The 15,974-nt window shown below is 42.2% G+C and overlaps 1 protein-coding gene across 3 annotated transcripts in view; it reads right to left on the bottom strand.

Annotated features, from left to right (window-relative positions):
* The window catches only part of RTN4 (reticulon 4), a 124,349-nt gene that overhangs the window by 54,938 nt on the left and 53,437 nt on the right, over positions 1 to 15,974 (bottom strand). Inside the window, exons 2-3 of one of the 3 annotated variants that reach the window (XM_039531368.1) lie at positions 5,187 to 5,243; positions 1,940 to 4,393 (exon numbers count right to left, since the gene is read on the bottom strand). The exons of 1 other annotated variant lie outside the window; for it this stretch is intronic. In XM_039531368.1, the coding sequence (XP_039387302.1) occupies positions 1,940 to 4,393; positions 5,187 to 5,243 (2,511 nt within the window). The remainder of the gene's footprint in view (positions 1 to 1,939; positions 4,394 to 5,186; positions 5,244 to 15,974) is intronic. One more of the 3 variants, XM_039531369.1, reaches the window with a different exon arrangement.

Genomic DNA, 15,974 nt, shown 5'->3' with positions numbered 1-15,974 from the left:
CCCCCCCCAAGTACCCGCAGCTCCCCCTGAGCACCCACAGTGCCCCTCCCACCCCAGTAAGTCATGGACAAGTCACGGGCTGTGAATTTTTGTTAACTGCCTGTGACCTGTCCAAGACTTTTACTAAAAATACTCGTACTAAAATGTAGCCTTAGCTATGGGTCTATTACAGAAGAGTGTGAGTAAGGTTCTGTGGCCTGCAATGTGCAGAAGGTCAGACTAGATGGTCACGATGGTCCCTTCTGGCATTAAAGTCTGAGTCTATTAGCAATGTGCTTTAAAAAGTTCTTGTTCCAAATAATAACTTTTTTGTAAACAGAGGATAGCTTCCCTGAGTTCAAATGATGAGAAACTAGTTTCAAGAAAAACGCCAGGGAGGTCAACTGGTGTTGGATGTGAAGTCTTCATAAAACAGCAAAGTAATACCTTGTAATAATATAAATACCACTATACTAAGTGCCAATAGGATCCAGAAAGGAAAAGAAAAGGTATTTTTGTTTATTTAAAAGAAACAGCAGCAACTTTTAGGAAGGAAAAAGTCTGCATTTAATTTTAGAATGTTGTGTAATTTTAAGTTGTAAGCTCTTGAAGTAGGGATTGGATAAATAAGGTAATCGTACCAGTAGGTATACACACACGTACACAAAACAGAACCCTTATGGAATTTAAAGTCTGCTGCATGCAGGTAACATGGAATACCAACACAAAGCATAAAAATTAAACTGCACATCATGTATGTAGTAAAACAAGAGTTCACAGAATTTAGATTAATAGGGATACATACACTGAAATGATTGCTGATTCCACTGTATCCACATTTATACTAAACTGAAGTCTATAAAGAATGACCACTACTTGTGACAGAAGCAGATTTCCAGTAAATCACAGGCTTATGTATAATTCACAAGAATTTTTCAAGAAGGAGCATAGTGTTCTGCACCAAAAAGGCAAGCAATTTTATTTTATCCCACAGTTGACCTGGTTTTGAATGAGGCATATAGTTTGGAGCAGCAATTATGAGACATGAAATGCTGAGAGTCCTACCCTCTACCTTTCTGCTACTTTAAATCAATGTGAACTTAGCGAAATACTGTGCTAGGGTACAGATCACTAAGATCTCATTTTAAAAATAAGAAATGGGCATCTCTAATATAACTGTATGTGTACAAAGTGATTTTAATGTTCACAGAATATTGGCTTCTTATTGCTCAGCATTTTCAATAATGTGAATATTAAGATCCCTAATGTACATGTAGGCCCACTGATTACAACAATGAAAAGCAAGACATAAGTTATTGCTTAGGCTGTATCGGTGCGCCTTTGATGGCTACAAGTTGTACATGCAGCTGCAGAAAAACTAACCAGAAAGTTTTAAGATCTGATTTATGATTAAATTCTGTAGGTGAAGAAATAAAGCATTTGAGATAAACTCATACAACGTAAATTAAGAGACTCACCACCCTAGTTACTATGGCAACCTGCCTTTGACAGATAATTTGGTCTCAAAACTTGGGGCTAGCAACATGGAGATAACATGCATGGCTTCGAGCAATAAAAACTGGTTTCCAGGGCTTTTGATGCCTAGTTTATTGAGGAGCACCAAAAAATTTTGAAGTAAGCAGTAAGCTGTTCTCTTTGCTCAGGGTAAAGCTCTGTACCAATAGACGACCAGTAAAAAGAGGAGAGGAGAAGACTGGGGAAGGGAAATCCACCTTGAGTGGCTGGTAGGCAAGACTGAACACAAAAAAATACTGGTGTAGTCAGGATGGGGAAAATGTTAATACAGTACTCACATGTTAAGCTGAGGGCACCAGAAATATGTTAGACAATAAAATGTACAAATAGTGATCCATTAAAAAAAAAAAGTCGTCATTAATGCTTAAGTTTATCTAAAGAAATATGTTGATTAGTGACGTGCAAGACAGTGTATGCAGATTACCTGAGGATTTACTCATCTTTGCTGTAAATATAGCAGTAGATTTTTCCTTGTCTTTAACAGAAGCAACTTCTCTCTCAGCTTCTTTCTTAAGAGCTTCGGGTTTTCCTATACTGACTACCTCTTTCTCAGTGGTAAAAGGTGAAACATCAGTAGGCAGTAACACCACCTTGGATACTTCAGGCATTTCTCTGACCAAAACCTCTGAGGACTTTTCCAAGGCATGAATATTTTCTTCAGCTTTCACTTGCACGTTCTTTAAAGACAGATCATGGGATAGTTCTGGACAAGGCAAGTGACTTGTCTCAGCTTTGATCACATTAGTAATCTGTTTATTTTCATCTTTGTGGGATATTTCTTTGTCAGTGTTTTTTGTCACCAATTCAGGAGCAGTTTTAGGACTGACTAATGTCATAAAGTCTTCTGTCAGTGTGACTGGAGATGACTTTGTGAGTAAAAGAACTTTGTCTACTATTTTTGATTCCTTAAAAACAGACATATCACCTGAATAGGCCACAGTACTCAACTCCTCCATTTGAAGAGGAATTTTTTCCTTGGCTATTTCTATAAAAGCTGACTCAGAGGGCAAAGTAGTAGTTGTTATGGAAGATTCCAATTCAGGTTGGAAAGACTCCAAATAGGGTTTGCCAGAAGAATGTAGCAAATCTGTAAATCCCTCCTTACCATCATCAATCTTGTCAGTATTTTCAACTGATTTATCTTCCACAGTGAGGGATGCAACTACTTGTTCTTTCTGAGGAAGCTCAGGTGTTGGCTGACCACTAAACAAGGCAGTTTTTCCAGACTGGGGTGACATTTTTTCAAAGGACTCGATATGTTCAGGCACATGCTGTGAAACACATTCTGTTATTAGTGTCTTTGAATAATCTATAAAGACTGGGGAAGCAGATTCACTGGAGACCTTTGTTTCTTTAATTAAGTCACAAGCAATAGATATATAAGGAGTCTCTATTTCTTCAGCAACTGCACTACTCTTATGATCAGGTTCTTTTAATACAGCTTCCTCCTTTGCTTCTTGTGCCTGTGTTAATGATACATTCACCGCCGCTTGGTATGGTGGAGATTTCCCCGACTCTTGTTTTACATTCTCACAATCAACGACAGAAGTAAAAGCTTCTGATAAGGAGGCTTCAAGCTGCCCAGAAGTAGCATCTGCACCAGCAACACCAGTGTTTAGTGGGGCTTCCATAACAATATCAGGCAAGACTGGCGATGGAGCAGCTTCAGCTCCTTCAAATGAGAGACAGAGCTGTATCACAGGTTTCAAAGGCTCTTGTGATGACTCAGATGTTTGGACTAAATCTATCTGTGTTTCATAAGCAAGTTTTGTACATGTTGCATCATGCATTTCACTTTCATATGCTTCTTGTACTAAATCTGGAGTAAGACCTTCAGGCATATTTGTTGCAGTATCAGCAGACATCTCTGATAAATTATCTGTTTTAGCATAGTCAGCTTCCTGGCTCTGCCTGCCTACTACTTCAATGCTGGTATCATTCTGTTCTGTGCCAATCTGGGCATTCATTTCTGCTATTTTTTTCTCATCCGTTTTATTTTCTGACATCTCCTCCTCTAATGGAGAAAGAGTTTTAGCTATATTGTCCTCAATTGTTACAGTAGATTCAAATTTAGCACAAGTAATATAAGCTTGTGACAATTCTTTTATAGCTTCTGGGGTGCTTGGGGAAGAAAGATCTTCATTACTGCTTTCACTTTTGTTTTCAAGATCTTTTTGTATTGTTAGTATCTGAAGTTTATCTGCATCATATTTCTCATCTAAACTGCTTTCTAATTTGCTATCTACCTGACTTCCAACAACCACTTTCAAGCTGCTAACTCCATGGCAAGTATCTTTTACCTCCCATATTGGCTCAAATGGTTTGAAGTCTACATATTCTTCCCTTATAGGAGTGTTTTCTTCGAAAGCCACTTTTTCATCATGATAATTGCTACCATATTTCACTTTCTTGGTAGATGCCTCTTCATCATGCTTTCCAAACAAATCAACAGGAACTTCTGGAGATGTATGGTGCTGATGTGCAGGGATTTTTTCTAGATTAAACCTTTCTTTACTGTTCTCTAGCAGCTTTTCTTCTATAGTCTGTGATATAATGGCCACGTCTGCTTTAGCAAATGGGAATTCCATTTCTGAATATTCCATCTCTGGCACATCTCTGGCATTTTTCTCTACAAGAAATGGATTCCTAGCAATTTCTTTAGTTTCTTTATAAGCCTCACTTTCATTTTTGTTGTAAATGCTTCTTGAAGGTAATCCATCTGATAGCATATCAAAGGTTGCATGCTCTTTAAAGGGATCGGCTGAGAGAGGAGAGAGAGAAGGAAGAGAAGCAGCAGTGTCAAGCAGGACTGCAGTGAAATCCTCTTGGCCAGACGACATAGTGCTACCTGGCTGCTCCTGCAAGTCCATAACTTTTTCTGTGACCATGGACAGAAAGGAAAGTTAGAGAATGCAAGTGTTCTTAAAGTTAATGCAAATTGTATGACAAGTTCAAAATAATATTAGTTATTAAAATATTCCTCTAAAACTATCATAAATATTACTAGCCATTAAAATAAAGTGTGGGTTAGAATATGTTATTCTATTTCACCTCTTTTAGCAAGCAGGGAAGTATGCAAAAGGTTAGAGAAGCAGCAACCTTATGCAGTGCAAAGATTAGTTAAGATCAAAGGAGGAGAATAGTATCCAATCCAAGTATCACCAATAAGAATGTTAGGCAACTCTAACCAGGTGTGTGTGTTGGCGGGGAGGTGGAAGGGGAATTGGTCTTATTTTCCCTTTTACAAAAATGTGATTCAGTGGATAGCATATTAGAAGAATAGCCACTGAGTAAATGCTATACCATGGAGTTCATTTACACACGAAATACTGCAGAAAGTTATTACTGATTAAAGCTTTCGCTAGTCAGTAAGAGCAACTATGCTTTAAAATTTTAACCTGTTAATTGTATCACATGATTTCCTGTATCAAGAGTCCAAGAATCTACAGAGCAGTAGCTTGTTTATAATAGGAACTATCTGCCATCTATAGAAATAAATGCTTATTTGAATCTTGAGCAGATAAACTGCAAGCTTAGAATTTGGAAGATAAATGCTATTCTTGGACCCATGCTAACTTTTAGTAAATGCAAACTAGTTGGAAGGAGTTAATGAGATGACAGTCAAAGTGCAGAATGTACTCTAAGACAAAAGGCTAGCAGAAAGAACTTGCCTGCAGAGGAGTGCATCAGAGGCTCAGATGCAGCAGGAAGAGCAAAAAGGGTCTCATCTGAAAAACAAATACATAAAACCTCAGCAGAAATAAATAAAGGCTAGGTAGTTTGAAAAGAAGAGTAAGCAAGCAAGTATTCAGTTCACAATCAGTAACAATGTGTAACTAGTATTTACATCCACATTAGAAACCACAGGACTATACACAAACCAGAAAGTATGGTGTCTCTGAATTCAGAATTCTCCATTTTATCATGCGGGTGTTACTAAAGTTACATATGCTTCCCCATACCCCAAGCCAGGAGCTCCTTCTAAGACAGAGCAGTAAACTACAGCAATTAGTCTTCATTCTTAATTGTCCAAGCTTCTACGCTACTATTACTCCTGGGGGAATTCTGCACCACTGTCCATGCACAATTTGCACAGAAATTAATGTTGTGCACGCAGAATTTCCACAGAAATGAGCTACAGATCCACTGGACCCAGCACATAAAAGACACTGCCGGGGGAGAAGGAGGAGGGAAGGAGTACCAGCTGGAGAGTTTCTGGCAGCTGCAGTTCTCAGTACATCCTGAAAGAAGGAGGCAGCGTGTGGGAAACTCCACACAAGGCCAGGACTCAGCATCAGGCTATTTCTTCCTCTGGATCCCTGGGCTCTGGGGGTATGGGGTGAAGGTGTCTGGGCTGGGGTAGGCTCCACAGCTGGGCTCTGGTGGGGAGGGGATGCGAGTGTCTGGGCGGGGGGCTCTGCAGCTGGGATCTGGAGGATGAGAGGGTAGTGAGTGTGGGTATCTGGCCTGGGGAGCTGCCCCACAGCTGGGCTCTGGGTGGGGGGGTAGATGCAGGCATCTGGCCCTCCTGCTGGGCTCTGACAAATAAAATATGCAGAATTTTAAAATAATTGTGTGCAGAATTTTTTTGTTTTTTGGTGCAGAATTCCCCCAGGAGTATACTAAAGCAGAGGTTCTCCAACTGGGGTCCATGGACCCTGAGGGTCTGTAAGGGTACACCATGGGATCCGTGAGTCATTTCTAGCTCCAGGGGTCACGATCAGTAGGGCCTGTGGCCTGGACGACTCCTCCCCCGCCCTCCCAGTGCCTTTTGCACACTGCGGAACAGCTGTTCCACAGTGTGCAGGAGGAGCTGGGAGGGAGGGGAAGGAGCAGGGACAGGATGCACTCTGGGGAGGGGGCAGAAAGAGGCAGGGAAGGGGAGGGGCAGGGCTTGAGCAGGGGCGGGAAGAGATGGAGTGGGGGCGGGGTCTGGGGCTGAGCAGGGGTTCAGCACCCCCAGGGAAAATTAGAAGCCGGCTTGAGGGTACGCAAACATTTTAAAATCAAAATGGGGGTCCTTGGGTTGCTAAAGTTTGAGAACCACTGTATTAGACTCCTAACAATATAAAAGAATAAATTATCCAGAGTTGATGCTGCCATGCTGTCCTTAATTTACCCACTGTAGCCACATGTCACAAAAAGATGACTAATCTTGCAACATTCAAGTACAAGACAGGAAGTTAAAGGGATGCCTTCAAGTTAAAGCTGCTCTAGGACATTAAAGTTAGGAAACGCAAAAAATTTAATGTACCGTATATACTCGCTCATAAGCCGACCCCCCCCCCAGATGAATAAGTAAAAATGGAAATTTTTTATGACCCATTCATAAGCCGACCCTATACTTCAGGGGTCAGCAAACTTTGGCTCCCGGGCCATTAGGATAAGCCGCTGGCAGGCTGAGATGGTTTGTTTACCTTGAGTGTCCACAGGCATGGAGGTAAACCTAAGTAAACAAAGTGTCCCTGCACGCCAGCTGCTTACCCTGACGGGCTGGGACAGCAACTGGTGGGGAAATTATTTTGGAGGGGAGAAGCTGGGGGTCAGGGGAGTAACCCCTGTGACCACCCCCCACATGACCCCACTCCTAGCCCGGGACCCCTACACTCTCCCCATCCCATCCCTTCCCACCTTATTGGGGGAGGGCCAGGGGAGGATGTCCCTGGCCTGGCTGGAGCTGCTCCGGCAGTCTGGGCAGCGCAGCCACAGGCTGCTCCGGCGGGCCAGACCGGGCAGCGCGGCCGCAGCATGTTCCAGCAGGCTGGGCCAGGCTGCACAGCCGCAGCATGCTCCGGCGGGCCAGGCGGCGCAGCCACAACCTGCTCTGGGGGACAGGGCCAAGCAGCACGGCTGCAGCCTGCCAGCCTCAGAGCTGCAGCTGCTTTGGAGGCTGGGGGAGCGCAGCGTGACCAGAAGCAGAGAGACTCTGGCCCCGCCTCTTCCCTTCTGGCTGTGCTGCCTCTCCTTGCTCCCTCTGTTGGAGAGAGGGGCTGCATTCCACCTCTCCCAATCTATACCCGTTCATAAGCTGACCCCTTCTCTGGTGCTTCCCTTTTTTACTAAAAAAAATTCAGTTTATGAACGAGTATATATGGTAGTTAATTTTATATTTAAATTAACCCAGTTAGATTCTCAATTTCTCATCTCATTGAGATAAACAGGGTAGAAGGGTTGCTATTATTTGTTTGAAAACAACTTTTCTGCATGGCTAAGTTTACAGAAACACACAATAAATGCTCCTAAAAAGCAGGCTGCAAGATAATCTATACTGTCTTTTGTTGCTTTGTTTTTAATCTGGGTTATTCCCAGAGATCTTCATGGTGCTTCCTGGCAACATCACAAAATATCAGAAGTCTTATTGTAAACTACAGCATCTCTGATGTCACATAACAATGCATTACAAGATATCTTCAGTGAACTAGGAAGTACTACAGAGTTGTACTGTTCCTGATAATATATTAGCATGCATTTATTTGGAAGAACTTTCCTAGGAGTTTCTGTATAACATTGACAATCTCTCTCACACTGGCTCTCCAACTAAGAATCTGAGCACAACACATAAGGCAGATTCAGTGTACAATGTGGCATGTAAAAAGGTGCAAAACATTTTCAATGGGTAGCAAACAACTGAAAAAAAATCACTTCTATCATTCAGACAATTTTTTGCCAAACCTGGTTGTGCAAGTAGCTTAAGATGAACACTGTTCAGATGCCAAATTTCAAAGTTCAGCCAATTTAGTTTTATGAAATAAATGTCTTTTCTTTTTAAATGAAAAAAAATAAAGTTTGGGGTTTTTTTAATTTCTAGAACTAAAATGGCTGCAAGGATTTGCTCAAACTCTATCCTAAAGTTCATTTTAGCAACCACGATTAGAAAATTTCAACCCTAATTCAGAATATGTGAAAGCAATATTCAAATTGAATTTTTAAAGTGACTATTCTAATACAGACTAGATACTCTCACTGGATACTAGTCAACATGCAGTACTGCAGGTCACAAAAGAACAAGCGTATTACTGGCTGAGATTTTATGGTGTGTGTTATGCAAGAGGTCAAACAAGATAATCACCAGCCAAGCAAAGGAAGGTCTAACACCCAGTTCAACTGCATTTCTCTGTCAGTAACAACAATTTTGGAAAGCTCCATGCCATCAACTTCAAATTTTCAGGTTGTTTTAGGCATCAGTGATCACAAGCCTATTGATTCTGGTGCAAACCAGAACACCCCAGAAAAACCCAGTTCACAGAAAAACAGATGCAGGCTGCCTAGAGGAATATCTTTGCGGTGCTATGCTGCTAACTCTACATATCAGAAGCAGCAGCTCAACTTGCTGTACCCTGGACTCTATCAGAAATAAAAAGGAAGGTTTGTGGGGAAAAGGAATGAGGACCAGAGAGGGGAAGTGGAGGTGGAAGGGGTTCAAGCCAAACACACATATTGTCTGTCTCTCAAATTAACGTTTCAGACTAGAACCACATTTAAAAGGTTTCCCTTCACACCTCCATTCACCACTCCAAGGAAAGTATGGATATAGTAGCAATAAAAAAGAGACCGTGTCACACAACTGCAAATTACTGGTAGCTCTTCACCTTTTGTTCACTGGGGTAATCTTTTGAACTGTCTCAACCACATACCTGAACTTATACCTAGATAAAATATAAGGAAAATACTTTAGATGTCAGAACAGTCCCATACAAAAAAAAAGTGACTAATTTCAATAGTATTTCTCCCGTTAGACAATTTAACAACAATTCAGATTTACCTGGATTTATTTCGGATTAACTGGTACCACTGAAGAAACCTGAAGACTCTCCCAATATACTTTAATGTAAACTCTCATAACTATGCCTTTAAACTACATTGTGATTTCATTTAAAATCTGATGATCACCTTTTAAGTCTCAAGAACACAAATAGGCCTTTTGTTTTTACAGAAGTGACAATATGGCATGTATATATTGCTTTAAATCCCCATTTTTACTGCTAAATTTTACAGTTACCTGTTAGCAACTGTCTGAAAACAAAGTAATCATGTTCTGATTACAACCATCAGTACTCACATACATGCTATGTATACATTTAGTATAAAAGCTCTAAGTAACAAAGAAAATAGACAAAATAATAAATCAGAGAAGAGCAAAGGTTCCATGGCAACTGAAAATAGGAGAGCACAAGCAAGGCAGCAACAAAAGCCTTCAGAGAAAAGTGAACATGAGAAGATAGTGGCCCTACTGGGTCAAACCAAAGGTCTATCAAGTCCAATATCCTGTCTTCCGACAGTGGCCAGTGCCAGGTGCCCCAGAGGGAATGAACAGGTAATCATCAAGTGATCCATCCCTTGTTGCTTATTCCCAGCTTCTGACAAACACCATTTCTGCCCATCCTGGTTAATAGCCATTGATGGACCTATCCTCCATGAATTTATCTAGTTCTTTTTTGAAGCCTATTATGGACTTGGACTTCACAACATGCTCTGGCAAGGAGTTCCACAGGTTGACCATGTGTTGTGTGAAGAAATACTTCCTTTTATTTGTTTTAAACCCGCTGCCTATTAATTTCATTTGGTGACCCCTAGTTCTTGTGTTATAAGAAGTAGTAAACACTTCCTTATGTACTTTCCCTACACCAGTCATGATTTTATAGTACTCAATCATATCTCCCCGCCGTCTCTTTTCCAAGTGAAAAGTCCCAGTCTTATTAATCTCTCCTCATACGGAAGCCGTTCCATACCCCAATCATTTTTGTTGCCCTTTTCTGAACCTTTTACAATTCTAATACATTCTTTTGAGATGGGACGACCACATCTGCACACAGTATTCAAGATGTGGGCGTACCATGGATTTATATACAGGCAAAATTATATTTTCTGTCCTATTATCTATCCCTTTCTTAATTATTCCCACCATTCTGTTTGCTTTTCTTGACTGCCGCTGCACATTGAGTGGATGTTTTCAGAGAACTATCCACAGTGACTCCAAGATCTCTTTCTTGAGTGGTAACAGCTAATTTAGACCCTATCAGTTCATATGTATTTGAGAGACCATTTTATATCTTTTTGCAGTCTGCCTCGGTCTTAACTATCTTTAGTAATTTTGTATCATCTGCAAATTTTGCCATCTCACTGTTTACTCCTTTTTCCAGATCATTTATGAATATGTTGAACAGGACTGGTCCCAGGACACCTGGGCGGACACCACTATTTACCTCTCTCTATTGTGAAAATTGACCATTTATACCTACCCTTTGTTTCCTATCTTTTAACCAGTTACCAGTCCATGAAAGCACCTTCCCTCTTATCCTGTGGCAGCTTACTTTGCGTAAGAGCCTTTGGTGAGGGACCTTGTAAAAGACTTTCTGAAAATCTAAGTACACTATATCCACTGGATCCCCTTCGTCCACATGCTCACTGACCCCCCTCAAATAATTCTAGTAAATTGGTGAGGCATGATTTCCCTTTACTAAAACCATCTTGACTCTTCCTGAGTATATTATGTTCATCTATATGTCTGACAATATTGTTCTTTATTATAGTTTCAACCAGTTTGCCCGGTACTGAAGTCAGACTTAAAGGCCTGTAATTGCCAGGATCACCTCTGGAGCCCTTTTTAAAAACTGGCATCTGTAATGATGCTGGCTTTAGTGGGACACAACTAAGAGTATCAATTCAGGACAAATTGCTTAGAGCAAGGCTGTTACAGCCCCATGCTGGTAGTTCTCCACCTCTAAGGCACACCAAACCAGCCAAACAAAGAGGACTTCTGTTTCACCCTACTAGCTAACCATAAGTCCATAAAAGAAATTCCCTTAGACACACTAGTTTCCCAATATCACCACCAGTGCCACTCGTTATGGGGACGAATGGTTATGAAAACCAATACCCCAGTAAAAGTAAAAAAGGTTCTCCTGATCCCAAAGGACCAAGCCCCAGACCCAGGTCAATATACAGGTCAGATCTTACCCACAAATCACACTGTTGCCAATCCTTTAGAATCTAAAATCTAAAGGTTTATTTAGAAAAAGAAAGAAATATAGATGAGAGCTAAGATTGGTTAAATGGAATCAATTACATACAGTAATGGCAAAGTTCTTGGTTCAGGCTTGTAGCAGTGATGGAATAAACTGTAGGTTCAAATCAAGTTTCTGGAGTACATCCATAGCTGGGATGGGTCATTCAGTCCTTTGTTCAGAGCTTCAGTTTGTACCCAAGTTCCTCTAGAAGCAAGATTGAAGACAAAACAGAGGGGTTTCCGGGGCCTTTTATATTCTCTCTCGTGGGCGGAAACCCCTTGGTTCTCTGGTGTAAAATCACAGCAACAATATGGAGTTTGGAGTCACATGGGCAAGTCACATGTCTATGCATGACTCAGTTCTTTACAGGCCAACACCATTGTTTACATGTAAGGTAGTTTGAATGTTCCCAGGAAAGCTCAGATGTGGATTGGCATCTCCCAAAGTTCATTGTCAATTAAGCGTTTCTTGATTGGGCACTTACTGAGAATAGTCCTCTCTCAAGAAGCTGACCAAATGCTTCATTGAGGCTACTTGTATCTCAATGTGTTTTGATTCTAAGTACTTAGCCAATATTCGTAACTTCAACTACAAAAATGATACACACATACAGATAGCATAATCATAACCAGCAAGTCATAACCTTTCCATAGACACCTTACTGGACCTCCTTTGTACAAGATTTGGTGCAATTATAGGACCTTGGTTGAAACAATGATCTATACGGTCACAGTTCATGTCAATAATGTCACAGCGTCACATTAGCTATCTTCCAGTCATCTGGTACAGAAGCTGATTTAAATGATAGGTTACAGTTAGTAGTTCTGCAATTTCACATTTGAGTTTCTTCAGAACTCTTGGGTGAATATCATCCTGTCCTGGTGACTTATTGCTGTTTAATTTATCAATTTGTTCCAAAACCTCTATGACAGAACCTGTCACAGTGGCATAGTTGAGCAGGATCTGTGCACAGCTGATTGCTTTGAGGTACTGGTAGTGATTTTAAGTGAGTTTTAAGTGTGGTGGCTGGAGAACAGACAAAGTGGTTACTGGTTTATTTTCGGTAATGGAAGTAGGGACAGAAAAGGAAGCAAAATAAATAAGATTGAAGATCAGAAGAAGCTAGAACTATACAAGTTGCAAATTGCCCAGAAAGGCTGAACACTGGGCACTGGGAAAGTCTCTTTTAACTAACGGTACGTCCACACTAGCTGCCGGATCAGCAGGTAGCGATTGATCTATCGGGGATCGATTTATCGGGTCTCATCTAGACACAATAAATCGATCCCAGAACGTGCTCCCGTTGACTCTGTAACTCCACCTGGGTGAGAGGCGGAAGCGGAGTCAACAGGGGAGCCGCGGCCATCGATCCTGTGCCATGAGGATGGGAGGTAAGTCAATCTAAGATACGTCGACTTCAGCTACGCTATTCTCATTCTCGTATCTTAGATCGATCCCCCCCCACACCCCTCCCCAGTGTAGACCAGGCCAAAGAAGCCCCTGAGCTGAGTGCATCTCAGTTTCAGTGAACTGCAGATGGGTGTGGCCCAACCTCTGTCCGTGCTGAAGCTGACTGGAGTGTCTAACTTAGCAAGACAGGAGTGGAGGGGTACCTGTTCTGGCAGGAGGGGGTTCTCTGTGATATCCCAGCTCATCGAGTAATGGTCTCAAGGAAAGATAAATGGAAATTGATGTGCAATTTGTGCAGGAAAAGGCTGCCATCAGCAAACCCTGGACTTAAAAGACAAAGAAATTAAGACCCAGAAGCATGAACTGGCTGTAATGGAGTGGAAGAGGTGCACAGAGACATGTATCCTGGAGCTGGAAGTTGGGGTCCTGCTGCAGTGGGAACAAACCCCAAGGACTCTAGCTGGAAGCAAACCCAACCTGAGTGAAGGGGGGAGGGGAGTGGTTTGCTGGCCAGTGAAAGGTCTGTCATAGCTGGTAGCTGTGAGCCTACAGCTGGATCAGGGTATTTTTCCCTTTTGCAGGACACAGGAGTGTCTGTCCCAGAGGGGAGCCCAAAAACGAATTTTAGGTATACTGCCTCCTCCATAGTCAGTGTCCAAGTCTCTGGCAGTAAGTTCAGAAGGAGGGTGTGATGCTGCAGTCTGTATGGTTTTATAAAAATATGCTAATGAGTGAATATAATGTAACTGGAATATGCTTCATGCAGAAGGTCTCTTGTAAGGTATCATTACAAAGCTTATAATCTACTGAGTGTGATCATCCTGTTTGTATAAATGTACAACTCTTGTATCTGAAACTAGAAATATGAAATATAATTCTGAGGGCCTATTGTAATTATATAAAGTGTGGGCCATTAATGGTGGTTTGGAATCTTGATGACTCCCATTAACCAGGACCATTGTCTGCAGATGGCTCTGTTTTACCTGTAAGTCTTCCTGTATACCTGTGTGCTGGCAAATGGGCAATGAAGTCTTGCAGTGACATGTGATCATGCCACTTGAACTGGAATCCATCTTTAACCTGGTGTCTTTCCATTGAGAAGAAGGGGGTGGGAACCCAGAGAGGGACAAAGGATTCCCGCCTTATGCAAAAGATATATAAAGAGGGAGAGGAGCCATCATGAAGAATCTCCTAGCTACCACCTGAGCTGGAACAAGAGCTGTAGCAGGGGAAAGAATTGTGCCCAGGCCTGGAAGGTGTTCAGTCTGAGGGGGGGAGAAAAAACAAACAAACAAACAAACAAAAACTTACTGAAGCACCTCTGAGGGTGAGATTATCTGTATTCAGTTTGATTAGACATAGATTTGCGCATTTTATTTTATTTTGCTTGGTGACTTAGGGTATGGCTACACTTGAGAGTTGCAGCGCTGGTGGAGGCTTTCCAGCGCTGCAATTAGTAACTGTCCACACCTGCAGGGCACATCCAGCGCTGCAACTCCCTGGCTGCAGCGCTGGCTGTACACCTGGGTCTGCTTGGGGAATAAGCATTGCAGCGCTGGTTCTGCAGCGCTGGTCGTAAAGTGTGGCCACACACCAGCGCTGTTATTGGCCTCCAGGGTATTAGGAGATATCCCAGAATGCTTTTAAACTAAATTATTCCCTTTGTTTTGTTATGCAGCCTCTCTTTGTTTTGTTGTGAACCCGGTTCAGGGAGCTGCTTATCTAAAAAAAACAAACACAGCTCCTGTTTGCTGAGATCAATCTGTGAACAATCAAATGAGATATCCCCCTCCCTGCGTGATTCACAGGGGTTGAGTGTTTGCTTTTTGCTTGACCAGCAGCCAGAAAGGGAGTCGGCAGCTGCTTATCTGGTCTGCAGGCTTTTGCAGTTAAAGGGTAAGGGGTCGGAAAAAGTTTCTGATTTTGCAAGTCAGGGAGCCGATACACAGTGTTGGCTCCAAAAATCCACTCTCTCTCTCTCTCTCTCTCCCGCTCCCTGTCACACTCCACTCCACTCCACCCCACCCCCCTCTTTTGAAAAGCACTTTGCTGCCACTTGAACGCTGGGATAGCTGCCCATAATGCATCACTCCCAACAGCGCTGGAAATGCTGCAAATGTGGCCACACTGCAGCGCTGGTAGCTGCGAGTGTGGCCACACACCAGCGCTGTCCCTGCACAGCTGGACGACCAGCGCTGTAACTCCCAGCGCTGCAACTCTCAAGTGTAGCCATACCCTTACTTTGTTCTGTCTGTTACTACTTGGAACCACTTAAATTCTACTTTCTGTATCTAATAAAATCACTTTTTACTTATTATAAATTAATACCTGGGGGAGCAAACAACTGTGCATGTCTCTCTATCAGTGTTATAGAGGGCGAACAATTTAAGAATTTACTCTGCATAAGCTTTATACAGGGTAAAACGGATTTATTTGGGTTTAGACCCCACTGGAAGTTGGGCATCTGAGTGTTAAAGACAGGAACACTTCTGTTAGCTGCTTTCAGGTAAACCTGCAGCTTTGGGGCAAGTAATTCAGACCCTGGGTCTTTGTTGGAGCAGACGGGAGTCTGGATCAGCAAGACAGGGTGCTGGGGCCCCGAGCTGGCAGTGGTAGAAGTAGTCTTGGCACATCAGATGGTAGCTCCCAAGTGATCCAACCCGTCAAAACCTCCTCTAATGATACCTCAATGTGAGACAGTTCCTCAGATCTGTCACCTAAAAAGAATGGCTCAGGGTTGGGAATCTCCCTCACATCCTCAGCCATGAAGACAGAACAAAGAATTCATTCAGTTTCTCTGCAATGGCCTTATCGTCCTTGAGTGCTCCTTTAGCACCTTGATTGTCCAGTGGCCCCACTGGTTGTTTAGGCTTCCTGCTTCTGATGTACTTAAAAAAATTTATTGATATTACTTTGAGTCTTTGGCTAACTGTTCCTCAAATTCTTTTTTGGCCTTCCTAATTGTATTTTTACACTTCATTTGCCATGTTTATGCTCCTTTCTATTTTCCTCACTAGGATTTAACCTCTACTTTTTAAAGGA

Source organism: Mauremys reevesii, linkage group 3 (assembly GCF_016161935.1).
Source record: "Mauremys reevesii isolate NIE-2019 linkage group 3, ASM1616193v1, whole genome shotgun sequence".
In the NCBI taxonomy this organism is placed as follows: Eukaryota; Metazoa; Chordata; order Testudines; family Geoemydidae; genus Mauremys; species Mauremys reevesii.
This window is presented reverse-complemented; position numbering and strand designations above follow the sequence as displayed.